This window comes from Pelecanus crispus, chromosome 1 (genome assembly GCF_030463565.1).
Source record: "Pelecanus crispus isolate bPelCri1 chromosome 1, bPelCri1.pri, whole genome shotgun sequence".
NCBI lineage: Eukaryota > Metazoa > Chordata > Aves > Pelecaniformes > Pelecanidae > Pelecanus > Pelecanus crispus.
In genome coordinates, this window is record NC_134643.1 from 72,210,433 (window position 1) to 72,234,063 (window position 23,631).

The 23,631-nt window shown below is 44.0% G+C and overlaps 1 protein-coding gene across 2 annotated transcripts in view; it reads right to left on the reverse strand.

Moving 5' to 3' along the window:
* Nucleotides 1-7,111, reverse strand: part of RERG (RAS like estrogen regulated growth inhibitor) — a 109,411-nt gene extending 102,300 nt beyond the window's left edge. For both annotated transcript variants that reach the window (XM_075727704.1, XM_075727703.1), the window contains exon 1: nucleotides 7,051-7,111. In XM_075727704.1, coding sequence (XP_075583819.1) covers nucleotides 7,051-7,111 — 61 coding nt within the window. The remainder of the gene's footprint in view (nucleotides 1-7,050) is intronic.
* Nucleotides 7,112-23,631: the final 16,520 nt, after the last annotated feature.

Below are 23,631 nucleotides of genomic sequence, written 5' to 3' on the forward strand. Positions count from 1 at the left end.
CAGCTGAAGCCTAAAGCGTTTTGTTCATCCTCCTACTTTAAGGCGGTGTTAGTTTTTCATATACTTACGTATTTATTTTTGGGTGCTGTAAATGTAAAAGGCACAATGGTGGTGCAAAGATAAACGCAGAAAAATAAAGTTTGCTTGGGAAGTACAGACATAACTTGTTTCTCCTGCCCTGCTACAAAGCCAAAATAGGTGAATTTACCCACTTCTATGTCTGAGGCTAGCTATGTAAATATATACACTGCTCCTTTTTTTAACCTGTGTGAAGCTGGCTTCACACAATGACTGCCTGGAGCAGCCAAAGCTTGGAGCATCCTCAAAATCCAAGCCAGGGAATGGTTTCCAAGACAGTAGGAACCACTTCAGAGTGGCTGTTCTTTGCCACATCACATCACTGCTGCCAGGTCGGCTCAGATGGATCTCGTGCACTGAGCCTTTAATGACGCACTGACAGCGTGGGCAAAGAGTAACAAAGGAGCTGGAGATGAGAAACAGAGATGGGAGGAAGCAGTAAGTGAGGAGGCTGAAAAGGCAACTGTAAATACAAAGTTTTCATGTAAAGTACAAAGCAGAAGTGATTCTACCATACGCAGACTTTAGGAAACATGTACTAAACTGGCAAGGGGAGAGGGAAGGGTGACAGCTGAGAAGCAGCAAAGCAAAAAAGTATATGCAAGGCAAGGGGTAGGCAGAGACTCCAGATACCAGGGAGGTAAAGAACAAGGCGAAGGATTCCTGGGACTCCACCAGCAAACTTTTCAGTTGTCTTTTGCAATGACTACAGGAGACAGAAGTGGACAGGATGGCTATCTTATCAAGGCAAGCACCGCAGGGGGTGGCTGAGCACAGACCTAGAGGAAAAGCTGTGCTGCACACATAAATCTTGAATCCTGGCATTCCTTCCCTGGTAATCAAACAGCAGGCTATATTTAGCCCAACCTAAACAGAAACGAAGAACAGCAGGACTAGTCTTAGCTCTAACAGCTGCCACCAGCTGCTCAGAGGGGACGCAGGTAGAGCCAATGTCAGATGTAGTTAAATGAGATGGAACAGGGAAGGCAGCTATGCTTGAATGAACAATGTTGGCGTTTGGTTAGAGAAATTCTGCGTTTTATTATTTCATGGTTAGTCAGAAGGAAGATCGAATGTTGAGCAGAGCATGAATGATTTCTACACCAAGGGCAAGGCTATAGTGAACCATGGACAGGCAAATAAGCAGAGGAAAGGGAGGAGGTAACATACAAGTAGACCATCCTGGCACTCAGGGCAAATGCTTCTGTGTCTAGTCCAGGTCCTTGGTGTTCCCTCTCTTCAGTTTTAGCATAACAAGAATCAACAAATGCAGTTTTGAGAAAGTCCAAGAAAGACTGGTTGTCATGCAGCTACTGACTAAAAGCTTGTGCCTGTGTGGTAACGCCAGCGGGGCTTTTCCAAGCAGCATGCTGGGGGTGCCCACAGGTACTGCTGATCCCAATAGGGCCCTGCACTTGGTTAATGTACACCCTGCCCAGCCCCAAAACCGCACGTGTTCGGGCCACTACAACAGCAGCCCCTCTCCTTGTCAGCATGTCAAGAAGTCTCAGGGCCACACATTCATGGGTGACAGCACCTTATTTCACTAATCCTTTAACCTATGTCTCACCCTCCATATAGGCATCAGTGTCATCCACTGGACAGAAGTGTGGAAAGGTCATCTCAATGCAACTGGTTGCTTGCAGTATTACCTGCTCCAGGGGGACATATCTGCATGCTTGCTGGGGGAGAAATCACCACAAAACCTCACCCAGAGTGACCTAATTACTGTTATGTTTCTACTAGTATGTATGCACATACATGCACAGTACCTTCAGTGAACCTGTACCTGGTTGAAAAGTGTAAAACCAGAGAATGCAAACAGTGGGATTGTTTAATGAGTACTTTACCAGCAAAATATTAGGGGACAATTAATATAGTGGATGTTAAACTTGATCACTGTATAATCGCTTAAGCATCTGGTTGTCATTGCCATTCTTAAGAACAAAGAAAAAAAAAAAGCAACTGATCTATTCCACCAGTGTAAAAAAAATAAAAAAAAACAAACCACAACAGAAAATCCTGAGTCTCCTTCCACCCACATTTCTGGATTTCAGAGGCACCTTATTACAGTAATCCTCCCTAGATATATCAGTTGGTATAGCATGGACTTTGAAGGTTTTGTGGTAGCCTTCCTCGCCTTACTAGCAGAGCTGTGAGCTTGATGACTAATCACTCCTTAATAACTCATGTTTCCTCCCCAAAAGTCCCTGAAATGAAACTAGTGGGGGAAAACATATGAGCAGGGATTTGTGAAGTACAAAATCACTTTGAAATGGGCTTCTTTCCCAGTAACCCATATGTTTTTTTGAAGGGGGGGTCAGGGTGGTGCAGTGCTGAATTCAGTTCTATTCCCCACATGCCCAGACCTTGCAGTTGGGAAGTGATCCCTGGTAGTGTATTTCAGACATATCCCCAAAAAACAAAAACAAAACACAGATTTGTTGTAGGCCTCTCTGGCTTGGCTGTTGCTTGAATTTGTTCTGCAGCAGCTTTCAAATCCAGATATCTTTCTCCCAAGTATGTTCCCCCCATCCTGGGTTAGCTGGGGAAAATAGTGTAAGCCAACAGATACAAATCTACGTCTACTCAGGACTTTCCCAACTGTGACACTAAAAGGACTGGAGTTGGCGAGATCTTCATTTCTGAGATGGGGCAGGCTCTTTGCAGGATGATATTTACTGATGCCACTTTATCGATCACCCTCTTGCCCAAATGCAAACATCTGAGCTATTGCTGGATCAAAAGGTGACAACAGCCCTGTGTCTCATGTACTTGATTGCATAAGAAAATGATTTGCATAGCTGCCTAGAAGCAGACACATATTTACTGGGGGGGGAGGCTGTGGGAGCTTTAGTATCGTCCCTGTCACTTAAGCGCCAGCAGAAACCACGCACACTTCCGTGTCACATACCACAGCTGCAGCTGCACAGCCCATCCAGACAGATGAGAACTGCATCTGCCTGTGGCTGGGCACACCATACACACTAATGCAGAAACTTGGAGTATTCAGCCTGGCACACACACAGCAAAAAGGCAAGTTGGACAGCACATGCTGCAGCTAGACATTCTCTCTTTTTTGGCCAAAATATAAAGGCTCCTAAGCAGAGGTATTTTGAGCATTCATACTCAACTGAATTATGAGTTGGAAAAGCATCAGCCATGCAGTGCTATCCAATACATGCCCTTTTCTCCTCCCGGTTCATATATTTTCACTCCTCTTCAGCTTTCTGGGCACGTACTGTACCTTGTGATGACATGGAAGAACAAGGCCTTTAAGTCTTTATTAATTGTTACTACTGTATTTTTAAAAGGAGCTATTTAGGAAATTCTAACTTTTGTTACCATAGGAATGAAGCTGTAGGATTCAGCAGAAGAACAATTTAAACAGCAATGTTTAAGTAATTCACTTCAACTTTAATTCTCCGCTCCCTCCAAGCTCCTCTTGGACATAAAGAAAAAGACTTTAAAAGCTCTCTCCCCCCCAGTGCTGCTTGACTCTAGCCCAAATTAGGAGGTGCAGCCCTGTGCAGGAGGTGCTAGCAGGGCTTAGCAACGTCCCTTCCCACCCACAGCGCGTCTCCTCTTCTTCCCGAGTGAAGCAGCGGCAAAGAGCTCCTTGGCTTCGGCAGAGCTCCTCATCTGGGTTTTTTTCAGCTAGTTTAAAGCAATGTTTATGCAACTTTCATACAATAAGAACTGGGTGAATAGAGGAGCATCCAGTCCACTGTACAAGAGCAGGCTGGGATGCTCGTACCTGATGAGCTTGCCCAGGTAGCTTGCCCAGATGAGCTGACCAGTGATTTACTACTCAGTGTAATTCTGAACTAAGCGCCTTACTAGAGCATTCTTACATGCCCCCTTCTGAGTTGGTTTGCTCCTCCTTTTCTCTTTGAAATGTTTCGGCCCACATTAAGTAAAAAACAAAACAGGACAGGTGAGTTGATTAGCAATTCTGCTAGCCTTCTCCAGCAGGCGGGAGGAGACAAGGCAAGGAAGGAGAACAGTAAAAAGCTGACACAGACTTGCTATTCCCCATTCTTCGTTTTTTAAGCCTTTGAACCATGTAAACCATGTAAATAAGCAGCAAGAAAGTGGAGAAAAGTTTTGTTTTCCCCGGCTTTAACTCTCTTTTGAGATGCTATCGCTATTCTGACTTGTGAACAGTGTTGTGGTTTCCCACCTCATGTTTGGGAGAGTCTTGGATTAATTGGAAGGGACTACTTAGTAGAACAAGGAATCTTGCACCCCATTAAACAGATGCCTAGCATTAATGATGAGATTAGGATGTTCCTCAGCTCTCAGTAATGGTAACAATTCTATTGACTTTCATGGTGCGTGAGGGACAGCTTTAATTCTCCACATGTCCAAGCACAACACTTCTTTCTTCATAGCTGCTTTGACTCACTGATCCAAAGTCCCAGTCAGGAGCTGGAAGAGGAGCCTCTCCAGGATATTACAATATGTGTCTGTAACTTCACAGATGCTGTCAGGTGGTGAAGCCACTTACAGATTAAGAACCTAATGCCTGGCTCTTCCTCAGCAAATGAAGATGAGCCAAGAAAGCAAGCCAGTGACCATACTTTGGCATGGCTTTCTGGCAGTTACAGTGGCCTTATTTATCACCCAATGTCTCCTTTTCATCACACGTATCTAGCGTGCTCCAGTGTTCTGCCTTGCATTCTTGCTTCTAGAGTCTGGCTTATCTTTCAGCTGTCTGGCCAAGCCTACTCTAGTAACCTATGGCCACAGGATCCTGTGTCGTCAACGTATTACAAGCTGGTCACAGGGATAGAGAATTACATTGCTAAAAAAAGACACTATCAACACTAATTTAGCAGGGTACTTATCCACCAAACCCAGTGATCTGAAGACTACTTTGTGCCCAGCTCTGCTTTTAGCAAAGGTGTAACAGCACTTCCACAGCTCCTACTGCTGGCTACAGGCCAATAGGTATTTTCAGACACGCTCCTCCCCCCCCCCCCACACACACACTTATTTCTCTGGAGTTGGTCAAGCTGTTGAAACTGGATCCTTTTATGGGAACGTACAAGAGGGGTTTTCATAAGCAAGCTGGAGATTCTGGGAGGCACAGTTGCTGCACTGTCGAGGTGGCTGATAGCTCTCTGTAGTTTCTCCACCTACTTAAATTCACCCTGCTGTGCTGCCACTTATTTGCGCCTTCATTTCCACACAGACTCACATGCGTGGTCACAATCAAAAAGAGGGGACCTTAGTCATATTTTATGTAATATCTCCTCGCATCTCAACAGGAAAAAAAGAAAAGAGAGAGGAGGACTCTAAAAGACTAGGATATTTTTATTGGCTTTTCATTAAAGATGTTCTCCCACCCAGTTCCAGGACTACAGGAAAACATTTTTACCATAAAATCCTAGTATAGTGAAGTCTACAAAAAGGATACAACAGGTTTAAAAGGCTCTTGTTGATCCTATACTGGTGAGGCATTTTAACTGAGCATTCAACTGGTAGTTTTTCTATTTTTACATAGAAGCTCTCAAATGGCTCAGAATATCAGGGCGAGGGGAGTCTTTTAGTGTTAAAATTCTCCTGCAAATACCTCAGCATCCTCTTGCATTATTTTTAATCCAGCCAAAAGACTGGACAACCACAGGAACCCTTGACCGAATGTAAGACAAACCAAAAGGAGAACCACCGAAGTTACTCGCAAAACTTGGAGGGGACAGTGAAATGAAAATACAAAAGAGGGGTGGGGGTGGGAACAGCATAAGAGAAGAAACAGTTTAAACTTATCCCAGTATATTATCAGCATTCCCTCGGGTAGTTTATTCAAAAAGGCAGAATTTAATCTGCATTGTGTTTGTATAAGCAGTATAATCTCTAACAACCTCTGCCTCACATACGCCTTTTTTCCTGAAGGCTGACAGACGTACTTCACTGACAGTGTTCTAGTAAAATACCTTCTGGGTTAACATGCTTTTATAAACAACCCCTTCCAAAGTTAACGAAACTGTAACAGCAGTTTATGGGCCAGAACCTTGGCAATTCTAGTATAAAAGTTACTCTGGAGAACCAGAGCTGGTTGACAGCAGCTGAGAGTTTCGCTAGTGCTCTTACAGGTACGCCCTACCTCCTGGCTTGTCTTGTGCAGATTTCTCCAAAATAAACAGTACCTTACAATTCCCAAACTGGCACAGGAGCGTGACTAGACTCAGTCTCCTTATTTCCACATCCGGGTGGTGCAAGGACATGTTAGAGTGGTCCTGGAGGTGTCAAGTTAATGCAACACCACCCAACTACCCGAGAGAGCTCACAACCCTTGCGTTACGCTCCTTGTCTCACCAAAGCAAAGGCTGTCTGTAGAAATGGATTTTTAACATTTATGCCTCCCCCTTGTGTTTCTACAGTATGAACTCACCAGACTATGTTTATTTCTCAAAAGATCTCTCCAAATGCAAACGTTACACATCATATTTTCTTGGTTTCCTAGTAAATATGTAAATCCAAGAGAGGACTGAGAATAAAAATTCTTTGCATTGCTGAGTCTAAAATTTCCCACCGAAATCAACCAGAATTAGAGCTATTACAGAAGTCATCCAATATTTAACAGAGGATCTGATCTTAGGGGATAGAGAGCATAATATAAATACCTTCATCTACCACAAGCTATGAAGAAACAAATTAAATACTAATTCCGTTCCAATGGAAAAGAGCAATCTTGCCACTCACTTCATGAGAAGTGGGATTGAGTTGGGGTGGGAAGTTTATTTTTGTTGTTGTTGTTTTTTTAAAGTGATAAAAGTACTTTTATTCTGGAGAACCTGGAGAAAATAGTGTGGAAAGCAACAAAGAGAGAACACCTGGCCTGATCCTGATCTCCCTGACAAGAATAAGGTCACAGCTGTCTTTTTGTACAAAGAGTTTGTCTGCACAGAGGGAGCAAAAAGTTACCTGATGACAAGCAGAAGAAAAAAAATCAGACAGCAAACATACCTGACTTGCCCACGCCAGCTCGACCAAAGATCGCCAGCTTCACTTCTGCGCTCTTAGCCATGCTGGAAGGAACGGAGTGGCGACAAATTCACTCGATTATCAAAAGTGAAGCAGAAGAACCGTTCCCAGCTCCTGTCTTCGGCTTCACCGTGTCATTGTGACGTCAATGCAGAGCCTGGGGAAGAACACCACGACGATGGAGCCTGCAAGAAGCCAGGCTCTCCCTCAACCTCCCCCTTTTTTCTTTTTTTAAATAGTCATGATAATTGATGCTATGTTCCTGCTTTAAACATTGCAGTAATGCCACTGACACATTTGGCACTGTTCGTGAAAAACCTACCTTCAGCTTTCTAGCTCTCGCTGTTTGTTTCACACTGGCGCTGTAATATCGCAAAAGGTACTTAACAACCTAAAGTACCTGCCTCACAAGGTTCCTTATTCTTTCTTTCTTTCTTTCAGCTGTAATTGCTTATATTTACTGTACTTGCCTCAACTCCAACGTATTAGTTTTTGTAGCATGTATTTGAAAAGCCACAAGCGCTCACTAATGGTGCCTGCAGATAGATGATCTTTCCCCCAAGCCCTCCAGTTCCAGAAAAGTTTCAATTACTCGGCTGCAGTTGCTTAAAAACCTCTAAGCAGTTGTACCTTGCTCGCTCTGCTAAACAAATCTGTACCCAGAAGTTCTCTAGTGCTCCCTATTTAAGCTGCCTCAGCCCATACATAAACATTCGGCAAAGTGTGGGGTTAGAAAAAGGATGCCAGAATTTCTGGTAATACACTTTTAACAGGCCACATGGGAATTATCTATATTCACAGCTTTGCTGCGTGACCTTGAGCAAGTCACCTGACACTTCATCTCCTTGATTTCTCTAACCCAGACAGTACAAAAAAAATAACAGTACCTGTCATTGTAGAATGCCTTAAGATCTTGGGTGAAAAAATGGCAACTGTGACGATGATGATGATCCTCAGCCCTGACTAAAACATCAAAAATTCAGTCTCCCTTTAAAACAGGGTAGAACTTCACTTGTGAACGCAACCTGTTACGAAGGTTTGCTGCTGCGCTGAAGCGTCCACTTGAGCCACGTAGGAAGCTCTATGTTAATGTTACCCGCTCTACAGCGAAACGCATTTCAAACACGTTTCTTGGAAATAAGAGCCCGAGGCTTTTGCCTATGGAAGAAAGCTTGTAAAAAGAAAGAGTAAAGACACCTTACATAGAGAAGGGTCCCCATTCCTCTCCGGCGTCTTTCTCCCTCCGATTCATTTTGCCTGAGAATGACTGTCGGGGCACGCTCGCTTTGCATAAACAGCTAGAAACGCAAAGCGGTGCGGGTGCTGCTGTCACCTAACGGGGTGGGTGGGAGGGGGACACCGGTAGCTCCCTCCCACGACAGCTCCCGCTCGCCTGCCGGTGCCTGGGGCTGCGCCCGCCCAGCGCCGAGCCCCCGCCGCCGCCCGCGGCACGACCTGCGGCTCCGCTCCGCGCCCCGCCCGCCCCTCGCCGGCAGGTCTATTTTACGTTCCTAAGTAGATATTGATTCATTCACCGCCTGCCCCCTAACTTCGGGTGGGCTCTGCTCCCCGGCCGGCTCCCGGCAGGTGCCGCCCGGCGCAGGGCGGCTCCCGCTGCTGCAGGCACCGGCGCGCCCGGCTCCGCGCCCGCGGCCCCGCACGCAGCGGGCACCGCGCCCGCCCCCCCCCCCCCGCCCCGCATCTTCCCGCTCACGCTCCTCCCCACGCCCCCCACCCCCGCTCCTCCCTTCTCCCCCCCGCCCGCCGCTCACCTCCTTGCGCGGGGCGAGCGGCGCGGAGGAGCCGCGCACGGCGGTGCCCGAGCTGCGCCGCGGCGCTCAGCGAGGGGAGGCGCGGCCCGGCCCGGCCCGGCCCCGGGCGCTCCCGCCGGCGGCAGCGGCGCGGCCGCACAATGCGGCGGGGCCGCCCCCCCCCCCCCCCGCCGCCCGCCCGGCGGCGGCTCCCGCTCCCGCAGCGCCCCGCCGCCGCGGCACTGCGGCGCCCCCTGCCGGCCGCCGGGCGCAGCAGGCGCGGGGGTGCGGAGGGGGCCGGGGAGCGGCGCGGGGGGCCCCGGGGGGTGGGCGAGGGGGAGCCGAGCCCTCGCTGTCGATTCCCGCAAGCGTTACCCGCTGCCTGGCGCGGTCTCCGAGGGGAACGAGCGCAGCCCTGTAATTCGGCGTGTTCGACGGTAACGCAGCCTTTAATTATGCGGGACAATGGCTGTTGTTCGCATGCATGGATTTGGACTAAGTGCTTGCTAGCGGGCCCGGCCGAGTCTGCTCCACGGTTTAATTTAACATCGCGAGTGCTCTCTTTCCCTCCCTCTCATTTGCTTGGCGCTGCTCACCAGCACCACCCTGTAGAGCTCCACAGAGCCCGATCGTCTCGCCCCTGTCCTGACAAGCGCGACAGCAAAGCGACGGCAAGGTTGCTGCCTCGTCAAACCGCTCCCCAGTAGCACCAACTTTTTACTCGGCGCTTCTCCTCCCTCCCATCTCCAGCATTGCTTATGGTAAAGGAAAGCATTGTTATTTCAGTTTGCAAATGGGGAAAACGAACCGTGTAATTACATCAGGCCCTCCCAAAGGCTAGAGTCAGAGCCAGGGATCAAGTTCTGAAATGATAGGACCAAATTCACCGGACAACTCTTAACTTCCTTGTTTATTAAGCTATCCAGTAATGTAAAGATACATTAGTAACAGATGTGAACCAGAGCTGGAAAGCACTTAAGAGTTCAGTGGATGTTCCTCCTCTGTTTCTGCTCCAGCCCAGATCTGAATGAGATACAAGAGGAGTAAAAGAAAAAGCGCTCTCCTCGCTGTCTTTCTCGATGCAAAATTGAATAAAAGTTGGATTGGAAAAGATCTTCCACAATCCAAGTCCCTCTACAAGACCATGATAAGCGTTTAGGGGGCAGGGTGGCAGTCCTGAGGAAAAATGAGCACCTACTATTCCCTCCAAGCTGTGCCAGCTGCAGGCACTCAGGAGCACATCTTAAAATAGTTGTACTGCATATTGCTCAAAGGCAAAAAAAAAATTAGAAGGCAGATGTGAAAGCAGTAGTGTGGTTTGTGCTTTACTTCTTAAAAATAAATGCTGAGGCTTTAAGCCTTCACTCTCTGTTTGGCTTACATAATTTAGAGGGATTAGCTTTTTCCATCCTCCTAGGAGAGCAACTGGTGAGTGTCTACTTTGCATCTGGGGAGAAGTGTGTTATTCTTGAGGCCCGACATTTGTTTTGTGTCTATGGAATTCACCCTGCATGGGGCTGTCAAATTAAATACGATAACTGGCTTTTCCAAAGGAGCAGATAATTTATTGGTCATTAAAAATCCTAGTGGCTTTGCAGTCTGCTTGCACTGAAGTCTCTTATTGGTGCCAGGGCATAAAAATTTAGTAAACACTAATCATGGACACAGGCAAAGGTTTTAGATGGTTGAGACCCACAGGGCTGGTCCAGGACTACTTCAGTTGCTGTTTGTTTTCTCTGTACTCGCTGTGCTTCTCATACATAATGATGATGGGTTTGGGGTTTTTTTTCTACCCAAAATGGGTTTTGAAAGCCTTAGGTTTTAGGCCTATAGACCAAGGACCACCTTGCTTTGTCCTAAGCGATGGTTTGTTGGTAGCTGTGGCTGACGTGGCGTATTTTCCCAGTGGTTTTGCCATTTGTGCTGATCCTAAAACATGCTCATGGGTATTACCCTGGCATGGGTAACGAGATCAAGGTTTTCCCCTATGAAGACCATCACGGACTGACTGCGTGAACAATGGGGCACGTTCCTTTTCTGCCCTTCCTTCTTATGAAAATCTGGGAGAAGGGAAGCAAAGCTGAAGGTACGCAGGGTCTGATCCCAGATGGTCTCTGTGCTGTCAGTCAGAATTTAGCCTGATCCAGCAGAAGTCAGGAGTACCCCTTTTCCCACCCCAGCAGAGCCATGTGTCTTAGATTTCTCCCTCCTGTCCCTTGCATCTTTTGTGAGTCATAGTGTTTCACAGCCTTAATTCATTTTTGAAAATAGCACTTTAGTATATTTAAAAATATTATACTTGTTTTACCAGGAAAAGGAACAGTCCCAGCACAAGAAGACAGCTGGCTTATGGGAATTATTGGCTGGAGTGGAGCTGATGGAAACTCACTCCTTTTTGTAGGCTCCTTTTCTAACGGTGTCAAAACAATGAAGCGTATCTACCCACAGTCATCAGTGACTATATCTGTGGCTTTATGACTCCCAGGGCTAACGCTGAGCCTTGTAACAGGGCATGGCAGGTGACCTCCTCTCCCTTGATGAGCTCAGGTACTGCGGATATCTTGCTGCTGAAGAGCTGGGCCCAGCCGTGCTGTGAACATGGAAAATGCGGCTGCAGGTCCGTGGCTGTGTAGTTACCCCAGGGTCTGTAACGTGGGTCTGCATCTCACGATGCAGGGGGTATAACTGGCTTAGCTCCCCTGTTATCCACACCAGGTTGCATCCCTTTTTGCTTAGGAAGATGCCCACCAATGGTCCAGAGCAAGATTTTTGTTTCATCTGTGGTCTGGTAAATGCCTGCGGTCAGCCAGTGTCTGCAGTCAGAGCTTTGGACTACCCCTGTTTGTCAGAAACCCTAATGGCTGAGGAGCAGAAGATGAAATAAGAACGGGACCAACTTGAAATGCAGATGAAGCCACAGACTCTTAAGCCAAAGCAAAATTCTGTTTCAGGATTGGTTAACAGAGGTGCATCCAAGCAGTTACAGATGACAGAAGTATTTTAGAAAGGCTCACAATTTTAAGTACCACTAAATAACACTTTACTGGCTTAATAAGGTACCTAAGTGTTGCCAAAGTCCAGAGTGTTCTTGCTGTCTGGTCTGCAGGTGCTACCTCTTTGTCATCAAACACTTCTACTGGCTTATCATTTTCATTCTGGATGCTTACAGCATATTTTCTGGAGGTGTTTCTGTTGTGAAAGCCAATGGCATTTGCTTCCTGAAAGGTGGGAGAGAGGGCTGGTGTGACACTGCAGGCCTGACAGCTAACACGTGAAGAGGATGTATGAATGGGAAAGGAACGCTGAATTTCCGAAGCTGGAAATCCCATTATAGATTGCAATTTTGCAGGTTTCAACAATTTCCAAAACCAAGATTTGGGCATGGGGTTTGATGAGACTCATGAGAGAGGAAAAGATGACAGAGACCTGATTTCACAGGGTCATTTAGGAGTCTCTGAATCCTATGGAAATGAATGATATTTCATCTTCTGAGCACCTTTGTGCAACTGAGTCCAAGTGTCTGCAAACTGTAGAGCAGATCGTGCCATTGGTGACACGGACGAGGAAACAGAATCCTCCGGTATGATTCCTGCTGTAAGGAAGAGGTTATTGAGCTCATGACTACTGTCTTTGCTGCTGCTGTAGAAGAGCAGCCCAGACCCGCAGTGAGGATTGCTCTAGAGAAGGGCACACCTCGTCAGAGCCGGATCCTTGTCTCAAACAGCAACTCATCAGCAACTTGGTTTACTTTTTCGCCCTTCCTTCCAGCACTCTCCTGAGAGCTGAGATGATACTTGATAACTGGTAGAAAAACTACCAAATAAATAGCATGTTAACACAAATATTTGTAGCTATTACTAAAGGCTCACGGGGAAACATTTGGATTGTTTTCTTCATTTTCACAGAATATCTTCCAAATGTTTTTTGTGTTGGCTCTTGGCAATGTACATAAATCTGTTCAGTTATACTAATCTAGCGCCGTGAAAAAATTTGCAACTTTGTCATTAAATTATGGATGAACTTTGCTGTTAGTTTGGTTTGTAGTCAATATGAAGTATTGCTGTTTTAAATTAATATTGCATTTTCTCATGTTTTCCCTCATGGCTCATAAACACTGAGTTTATAATGATGGGTTTTCTTGAGTGTACACTAAGGATTTGTAATTTCTCTTTCTCTCAACTTTTTCCTCACTATATAGAAGAAGAATCAAATACATATTTTTAAGAGGCAGGCTTTATTACTTAATAAGTGTTTATTTCTAATGTAGTAAATAAGACCACAATCCTGCGAACATTTATTTGTGTTTAACCTTACATGCACAGGCTTAATGGAGTGGCCAAGGAAGCTATAGCTTCCCCATTATTATCACTTGAAGGTGGGCTGCGGAGTCACCTGCAGAATCTGTGCTTCAACATTTTGTTCCATTTGGCTTCACAAGGTGCCAAAACAGGGCCCTGGAGGTGGACATGGGGTGCTCTTCACAGCATCTTGTGGATCTCACACATGCAAATGCCTCTATGCTATGTCCTAATGCAGGCCTTCTGTCTCAGTAGGCATTTGGCACACTTGCATGGACACATGTAAATACACAGCTTGGGTTTCTTGCAGTAGCAAGATTTTTATCAGGTATATTTAGCAGTGATAGATGTGCAAAGCTGAGAGGCACAGCTCAGTAGGAACTATTGTTAAACAGAGTAGCAAAGCATAAACTCATGTTTTATAACACGACTAATAGATAATCTTCATATTGCCCAAGTTAAAATGCATAAACTCTGCTAATCTATGTTTCTTCTCACCTGTGCTGTTGACTAGGTTGTATCCTGAGAGTCTGTCCTTAACAATGGGCAAGCCGTGAGTCCACACTCACAGGAATACAGCAGTGACTGCGCTGACTCCATCACAGTTTGGTACGTTATTATTGGTTTTGCTCTTTGTTTAGGGGTTGCTTTTCTGGTATTGTTATTTGTCCCTCCACATTTACTCAGATCACGGAGAGATCCTTTAATAGGTTTTTGTTAATGTGAGATTAATTGCTGTATAGCTCTAAAGAAAGCAGGGTAACCATAACTTTCTTGTACGTATTTATAATGATTACATACCTACTTGCTTAACTGAAGAAGTTCGGTTTCTACACCAAAGTAAGTTTGGACTAATAATGAAATCACCTACATAATAGTCTGTAAACCAGCTAGTACTCTTCTGCTAGAGAGATTTGTGTTACAGTTTTAATAAAGTACAGTTATAGAATAAAAAAACCACTGGTAACAGTTGCAACAAATTTTGCAACAAATGTGCAATACCAGACTTTATTAATGAATGAGTTACACTGATGTGTCATCTTAATTTCTTACAGATGTATTCATGTTCTTTGAAAGGACCAGTGGAAGTTGTCATAAATTCATTTGCTATTCATGTCAATGAATGCTAGCCCTTATTCTTCCTCAACAGTACTCTGGATTGCCATAGGGACACCGCTGTAAATTCATCATTGCTTCAGTGTTCAAATTCTCTGGCGGAACCAGATATTGGTGTTGACATCTGGAGTTTTACATCTCTCATCTTTTTTCTACCTCCTTCCCTCTGTTTAATCAAGAGAATAGGAAGGGGAAATTGCTGCCATTGTTAATATCTTCAAGAAACTGAATGACTGCTAGGACTTTGGAGGATAATTAGAACTAGAATGTGGGAGATACAGGCCTGTTCACAGAGGTGAGACTGAGGAACATCTGCTTTCAACACACTGTAACGCCAGTCATCATGGCATGCCTGGAGAGGCAGGAGGCCACATTTCCATCGCCCATTCTGAAGCCAAGCAGTGGATTTGACAGGAGATGCCCTTTCACAGGAGAGTGTCTTGGCGACCTACATATATATGTGTGAATATACACCCCATTTCTTTCACTGGGGATGTTTCATGTTATATAAAACACCTATGTAATTGTATCAAGGAGAGAGGTAGGTTGTTGTGGATTTTAAGTAGGGATCTTTATCCATACCTGATCAAATCCGGACTTCCTTCCTACCCAAGCCCTTCAGACACTAGTCCATTCTCAGGGGCAGGGTTTAAATGAGCTCAGGGATACACTGCAAGGGAAATCTTGAGTGTGGGCTATTCCTTAGCATAGACTGTATCTGCCTGGCCTTGCAGTGTATGACAATACACTGCTTTGTGAGAATGTGACCGTAACATGTACAGCAAGGTGCTGTGCAAATACTGGGCACAGCCAGGTAGCTGGATGGGGATACACAGAGAGCTGTCAGAGAGCATCCGCAGACACAGCTGAAAGGAGTAACCCTACAGCCCATGGCTAGGATGAAGACAAATGTAACAGGCCCTGCCACAGAGAATATTTAGTTACATTTAGGAAATCATCAGTGTGATAAAATGATAGCATCCTGCCTCAAAACAGTATGGTATTTATGGATAGGGTACAGTCTTGTGAATTTGGAGAGGGCTGGATTCAGAACTCTTCAACAAAAGGAAAAATTCAACTTGGCATCCTATACACAGCACTGGCTAAAGATAGGGTAAAGATAAAAGAGGCAGAAGTGAAGAAATTGTCACCATGAGAGTAATTTTCTTGACTTTTCTCTCTAAGCTATCCAGAACCAAAATGCTTCGTTTTAGATTAGCTAGACCACTGCATTAACAGAAAATGAGAATTTTTTTGAAGACAAACAGACTTTTATCTTTTCCTTGGTTTCTCACTGATTTCTATTCCTGTGTATAAGAGACAACAATTTTGTTTATAAAATCTATTAATGTTCATTCTCCCAGAAATGTGATTTTGTGCTTTCCTCTGCCCTGTCTGTTGTGCTTGGGAGGATCTCATATAAAGGTAATTCATTATCCTCCTTCAAATCTAGCCCTTGTAATTCCTCCTTGCCATAATCCATAAAATCAACTTGACAAATGTTTGTCTACAAATATGTTATGACCACTGCCTATCATGCTAAGTAATATTTTTACAATCTTTGTCCTTCTCCATCTGTCCACATCCATCAGTTTTTTTCTAGGACCATGAGCGTGTTGTGGTAGGGAACCAACCGTTGTGCATCCAAATGCTCCGCAACTGGAATGGCCTCTTCACAATTCACGTCAATAGGATGGTGACACATCTTGAAGGAAAAGTAGTAAGTACATTTTTCAGTCAAGGACTGGATGATCTACTGTCCATGAGTCTTGCGAACTCATGTCTTATTCATGTACCCAGGGTTGCTGGGGGCTGAATGATATCTTCTGTCCTCCAATGTGTGCTTGAACTATATAATTTTGCCTTGAAGTGCACCTGTGTATTCCATCTCTTTGGTGCTGTTTTGGAGAATGATACTCTGGGGTTATTGCCACTTTTCTCCACAATTTTTCGGGACGATGTCTGGAGGAAAAAAAACACCAACTATGTAGGTACTTGACTCCTATGATGTGTTAATGTGATCTAGATACTTTTTTGGAACCATCCCTGAATTCTTTATGTATAAGGCGATGAAAGAATTCAAGCAGCCTTGGACTCTTCTGTGTTCAGGGAACAGCTGGTGAAGGAAATGAGCTCTTTCAGCATTATAGGAGCTAGCTGGAGCTGGTAACAGATGCTGAGCATTTCTGTACTGCTCTGAGACTGTAGGACGCTAGGTGATGGCACTAGTGGATAATCCGTCCTCATCTGGAAATCATTACTGCTAATCAGTCTAGCTTTTGTATACTAATTACTGTTATCATATTACTTATCAAGGTTTCTGTGAACTAGTTTCTGAGACTGTGTGCGTGCACTAAAAGTTTCAGTCAGCAACAAAGACCTGTAGACACCATTTGTGAATGAGTGATTAATAAACCAACATAAAAGTTTGTTAGGACAGAATGAGAGAAGCAGAGAGAGATACCCTCCAATGAAACAGAAGGCAATGTTAACAAACAGATGTTACAAAACCAAATTTCTCAGCATATTATCCTGTGAGGTGGAGAAACTCTGAAAGGACTTACTTTAAAAGGCAGCTAGTAATGCCATAATTTCAAAAATCTTTTAAGCACATGTTAAATTCCCATGGACTCCCTGTTCAACTGAAGGCAAAGCTTGAAGGATTCAATAAGGCAGCAGCAATTAAAACAGCAGAAAGAGATACCTAATATTAAGTGTCTAGTTCTTTAGCCAGGCTTCCCATCTTCATATAAACACAAATCCCATGAAAAACAGCGTAACATTATTATGGAGATTAACTAACCAAGCAGTGGCTTGTTTATTTAAGCTGCTCATTATTTCAGTATCCACTGATAGTGGGATAGCAGGAATACAATTAAGAGTATTCCTTAAGGAACACTATCCACTAATGCCTATACTATACTCGTAATTAGTATGGTATCATCCATAATAATAATATCTTTAAAAAATCCATTAAATATTTTGGGCTCCAGTCAGACAAAAGATTAAAAAAATAAATGTTTCATTTTGAAATACTTACAGCTAATACTTAAAATTAGTTTAACTTCTTTTTTTTTTTTTTTTAATTTTGGCTTTATCCAGAAAAAAAACCTACAGGAAATTCATAATTTAGAGCAATGAACATAGCTGCAATATCCTTCCATGATTAAAGAACATCCTGTACGATGGTACATTGTTTTTTTCATTTGCTACTTGAGTTTTCTGCCTCAGGAATGAAATAGCACATTTTCTCTAACATCACACAAGATTGCAGTTCAGCTATTTCATGCATACAGGTGCACAGCAAATGGGCACTGAGAAAGAATACGTCAAGTGAAATAGCTTAGTTATAAGAATTTCACAATATTTTGGCTGGTGTTGGTTAAATTTATTCTAAACTGTGGATTCTTAAACACAAAGACCACAGTCAAGATGATTTCTGTTTACATCTGTTTAAGGACAGCAGTAATTTGAAGTCCTTGTAGCAAAGAAAGAAAGATTAAGACTTTTCTGTCATGTTCCATATCCAGACTGAAACACCAAAACAGCAGTTCATTACTGTCCTTGCAACAAAACAAGGAGATGTCAACATATTTGAAAGTGTCATGCACAAAGCAGAGAATGGCAGTGTATCTCTTTTCAGTAAAGTAACTCCGATAAATATAGCATAAATGATTGTAAATATTAGTACTAACATAAGAGTTCATAATTTGCTTACCTAGAAGTTTTGGTAGAAAATGTTAGAAAATAGTTGTGTTTCAAATTTTTGTATGTCCGTTTGGGAAGTCTTTAAAAGGTCATGATATTCAGGAAGAATTCATAAACACATTTTCCAAAAATCAGCCACCCAGAGTTGTCCATTGTTTTTGAAAACACCAACTCTTGTCTAAAATTACTGTTAATTGAATCAGTATTCTTCTTTTGCGAGTGGATGCTTAATCTGACATATCTCATACCACTTTGATGTTCAGAGAACAGTGATCCAGTATTTTGTAAATACTAGTTCCATATTAGATGTTTCCAAGCGAGCAGCCAAATTAAGGTAGTCCATACCATCCATCTTGCATATGATGTGGGTGTGTGTCTGTGATGCTTTGCATTTTCTGTTAGTCATATAAGTATATAGGAACAAGTTTTCCATTGTATTTAAAATGACAAGTTACTCTATATTGTTCCCTCTCATGATTCAGTCAGACAACAGCCTGACAGTCCAGCCTGAATACAGCATGATCAAGTGCAGCAAATCAATTACTAGAACATGGGGAAAAGTATCCCTAGCTGTGGACAGTGTCTATAGCTAGTGTCTCCATTCTGGGCATTACTACTAATGGTATCCTCTTAAAAACAGCTAGGGGTGGGCAGGTTATTTCATCTGTCTTTAGCCATTTAATACACATCTAGTCTAAGCCACTGATCTAACTTTCTGCAATCCATGGAGTTACCTCTAACAGGCAGTTCATCTTATCTCTGAAGGCATCTTGGAGGCTCCAGTGTTTCAATACAACCTAACAACTTACTGCTGATATAATCCACTTCCAGCAACCTTCTCACCTAGCTGGAGACTAGTCACAGACATCCTACCTCCTCTTATAGTCAAAATGACCTATTTTGGTGATATGCATTGAGTCTAGCACACTTTTTTTCCATTAACTGTAAAATGATTTTAGTTGAGTAGCTCAGACGGAGCCATTTACTATTGGTCAAATAAGTCCTATTTCCAGCTGAAGTCTTGAAGGTTTAGTTCTCAAGGTCCATCTCTAAAAAGTAGATTTCCCGAGAAGTGACTGCCCCACAGCTGGAGGCACAGGACTTTTCTCCAGGAGTTCAAAATTTGGTGTTCATATTCAACATATGTGCCTTAGCAGGCAGGTTTATGGCTTTCATTCCTGTTTTTACAGAAGTTGGGAAACCTATAAAAATAACATATATTTATGATACAATCTTGTACATGGTTTTGGTCTATGGACAATGGTTCGTTTTCCGGACCACAACAGAAGCATTCTGGAAAGTTTCATATATGTCATTTCTGAGAGCTTTTCACCCAAGAAACTTTGACTCTTTGTCTCTCTCTCAACTCCTGGTTTTGTCTTCTCCAGCTTTTACAATATTAAAAAAAAAAAAAAAAAGATAACCTAACCACTGTAATTGTGAATTACGATCTGCCTGGCTTTATTAAAAGATCTGAGGCAGTCACCATCATCACCTGCAGCTACATAAAGGGCTTGATTGTTCCTTCTCTTGAGCCTGAATGGGGGAGACAGCTTGGTTTTAAGGAGGTCCACTATTGTCCTCAGTACTAAACCCCACTATTACTGCCCTGGCAACCACAAGCCTTTCAGTAAAACAACCATCTCCAGATGCACACAGCTATTTAACATGGGTTTCAGTGTGGGCACCTTTTAAAAGGCACAAACTAGCAGTCTGTATTTAGAAATCTGAATTCCTAGGCTGAATTTCAAATGAAACAAAGATATTTTCCCTTTTAGGTTTTCTGGAGATGCCATGGTGAGAGGAATGCATTTTTATGTCTTTTTTAAGGCAGGCAGTGTGTGCATTCCATGGCCCTGTGCCATCTGCATCATTAAGCCACCTTCTTCCCTGATTTATATTAATCTCATAAGCACCAAAACTCTGCTAACTCTCCAGCCAAACTAAAAATAACCTCTGAAAATAATCCAATGTAAAAATGTTTGCCTTCCAAGAGAGAAAGCAATCTACTCTTTACAGCCCTTCTACTGTGTTAAAACACTGATTAAGTTACTGGTTACTGAACGGTACCAAGAAATTTAAAGAAACTAATTGCTTGTGAGCAGCTTCTGAATGATAATTAGAGAAACCTGGTGTAGGTCCAGCTTTGAACTATCAAAACACTGTTAGACTAACACTTTGGAAGAAATATACTGTGCTCTTAAGATAACAGTGATTATGCATGGAAATTTCCCTAATGGGGTGCAAATGTATCCCTCCTTTCTTTGATTTGTGCCAAGTGTTGAACACTCATGCTATATTTTTAAGAGTGTTCCTGATTTTGTTCACTTTTCACATGACTAATTGGAAGGTTGTATTAAATGACAAAAAATTTGCAGAGCAAAACTAACACTAGTGGCTATTCATTAAATCTTACTTTCTATGTATAATTCAGCTTGAAAAAACTTAATATTTTAACAAACTGTATACCTCAAAATAAAAAGAAGAAGAAAGAAGCATTGCAATAGTTCTACCCCATAAACTTAAACCAAAACTGGTGATCTGTGTTTCTGATTTTGGAGGGCTTTTATTTTAGGAAGGGAGACTCATCTGTTTGAGTGCCACTCTGTTGTCAGTGGAGGTAATTCAGGACACCTGCAGAGCTTGACTTCTGGTTCATTTAACTCTTAACAGCAGCATCTCCTGATGACTGCTTACGAAGGGAGCAAAGATGTTTAGCCTCCCTATGAAAAAATTAATTTATTGGAACTAATCCCTTTGCCTGTTAAGACTTATAACTCCCCCAGGGTGTCTTTCCACTCATGTGCCAGGTAAGGAGATGTCGTGTAGGGATGCAGACTTCTAGAAATATTTATTAATGGCTACATCAACCACAAATGGTTGTTACATATGAGCTCCAAATTGATTGGAGAAGGATCATTGCTTACTGTGTGCAGTGTAAGGCTTTGAAATGTGATAGCCAGCCAGCTCCTGGCACAGGAAAGAAATTTCTAGATAAGGGGCCTCTTTGGATATTTTCATTTCATTAGGAGACTCCCTTCTGAAGGGAACAGAAGGCCCAATATGCAGACTGGACCCACTTCTTAGGGAAGTCTGCTGCCTCCCTGGGGCCTGGGTAAAACATGTGAAAACTTCCTACCCTGGTACGGCCCTCAGATTATTATCCATCATTGATTTTTCAGGTAGGCAGTGATGAAGTTGCAACTAGAAGTCTGCGGGAAATCAAGAGAGACTTCAGGGCCTTGGAATGACTGGTTAAGGGATCAGGAGCACAAGTAGCGTTCTCCTCTATCCTTCCAGTTGCAGGGAATGTTGAGGGAAGAAACAAGAAGAACCAGCAGATCAATACCTGTCTCTGAGCTTGGTGTCACCAGCAGAATTTTGGGGTTTTTGATCATGGGTCATTCTACATGACACCAGGCCTGCTGGTGACAGACGGGATACACCTGTCTCGAAGCGGGAAAAGGATCTTTGCACAGGAGTTAGCAGGGCTCATTGAAAGAGCTTTAAACTAGATTTGAAGGGGGGAAGGGATAAAGCCAGTCTCGCTAGAGATAAGCCTGAGGGTGACATGCCAATGTTTGAGGGTTGGTGTGCTAGGGAGGTCCTTTGGTCTGCTGTCTCAGTGGAGGTAGGGGATGGAGATGCATGCAGCAGCAAAGACGCAAGGGTTATTGATGTGTTAGAAACCACAGAAGCACCTGAGAGCAGTCACAGAGGAATTAGGGCTTCTTCCCCCAGAAAGGTGACAGGGTCAATAGCCTGACTGAAGTTTATCTACACCAATACACGCAGCATGGGCAACAAACAGGAGGAGCTGGAAGCCACTGTGCAGCAGGAAAACTATGATATAGTTGCCATCACAGAAACATGGTGGGATGACTCACAAAACTGGAGTGCTGCAATGGATGGCTATAAATTCTTCAGAAGGGATAGGCAAGGAAGGAGAAGCAGTGGGGTAGCCCTGTACATTAGGGTGGGGTTTGACTGTCTAGAGCTTCATGATGGTGACAATATGGTTGAATGCTTATGGTTGAGAATCAGGGGGAAGTCCAATAAGGCAAAGATCATGGTGGGAATCTATTATAGACCACTCAACCAGGATGAAAAGGCAAACAAAATATTCTATAAGCAGCTGGGAGAAGTCTCACAATTGCTAGCCCTTGTTCTCCTGGGGGACTTCAACTTACCAGATGTCTGCTGGAAATACAATACAGCAGAGAGGAAACAGTCTAGAAGGTTCCTGGACTGTGTGGAAGATAACTTCCTGACACAGCTGGTGAATGAGCCAACTAGGAAAGGCACCCTGCTGGACCTGTTGGTTGTGAACAGAGAAGGACTTGTGGGTGATGTAACGGTTGGAGGCCATCTTGGGCATAGCGATCACAAAATGAGACAGTTTTTGATTCTTGGAGAAGTAAGGAGAGGGGTCGGCAGAACTACTACCTTGGACTTCCAGAGGGCAGACTTTGGCCTGTTTAGGAGCCTGGTTCACGAAGTCCCTTGGGAGCAGTCCTGAAGGGCAAAGGAGTCCAGGAAGGCTGGACATTCTTTGAGAAGGAAATCTTAAAGGCACAAGAGCAGGCCGTCCCCATGTGCCAAAAGATGAGCCACTGGGGAAGACGACCAACCTCACTGAACAGAGAGCTTTGGCTGGAACTCAGGAAAAAAAAAGAGAGTTTATGACCTTTGGAAGAAGGGGCAGGCAACTCAGGAGGAGTACAAGGATGTTATGAAGTTATGCAAGGACAAAATTAGAAGGGCCAAAGCCCAACTAGAACTTCATCTGGCTACTGCCATAAATGACAATACAAAATGTTTCTGTAAATACATTATCAACAGAAGGAGGGCTAATACTTTATTGGATGCAGGGGGAAACTTAGTTTCAAAGGATGAGGAAAACGCTGAGGTACTTAATGCCTTCTTTGCCTCAGTCTTTAATAATGAAGACCAGTTGTTCTCTGGGTACCCAGCCCCCTGAGCTGGAAGACAGGGGCAGGGAGCAGAATGAAGCCCCTGTAATCCAAGGGGAAATGGTTAGCAAACTGCTACACCACTTATACACATGCAAGTCTATGGGGCCGGGTGGGATCTACCCAAGGATACTGAGGGAGCTGGCAGAAGCGCTCACCAAGCGACTTTCCATCATTTATCAGCAGTCCAGGCTAACCGGGGAGGTCCCAATTGACTGGAGCAAATGTGACACCCATCTACAAGAAGGGCTGGAAGGAGGATCCGGGGAACTACAGGCCTGTCAGTCTGACCTCAGTGCCAGGGAAGATTATGGAGCAGATGATCCTGAGTGCCATCACATGGCACGTACAGGACAACCAGGTGATCAGGCCCAGTCAGTGTGGGTTTATGAAAGGCAGTCCTGCTTGACCAACCTGATCTCCTTCTCTGACAAGGTGACCCGCTTAGTGGATGAGGGAAAGGCTGTGGGTGTTGGCTACGTAGATTTAGTAAAGCTTTTGACACCCTTTCCCACAGCATTCTCCTGGAGAAACTGTCTGCTCTTGGCTTGGACAGGCATACTCTTCTCTGGGTAAAAAACTGGCTGGATGGCTGGGCCCAAAGAGTTGTGAATGGAGTTAAATCCAGTTGGCGGCTGGTCAGAAGTGGTGTTCCCCAGGACTCAGTACTGGGACCATTTCTGTTTAGTATCTTTATTAACAATCTGGGTGAGGGGA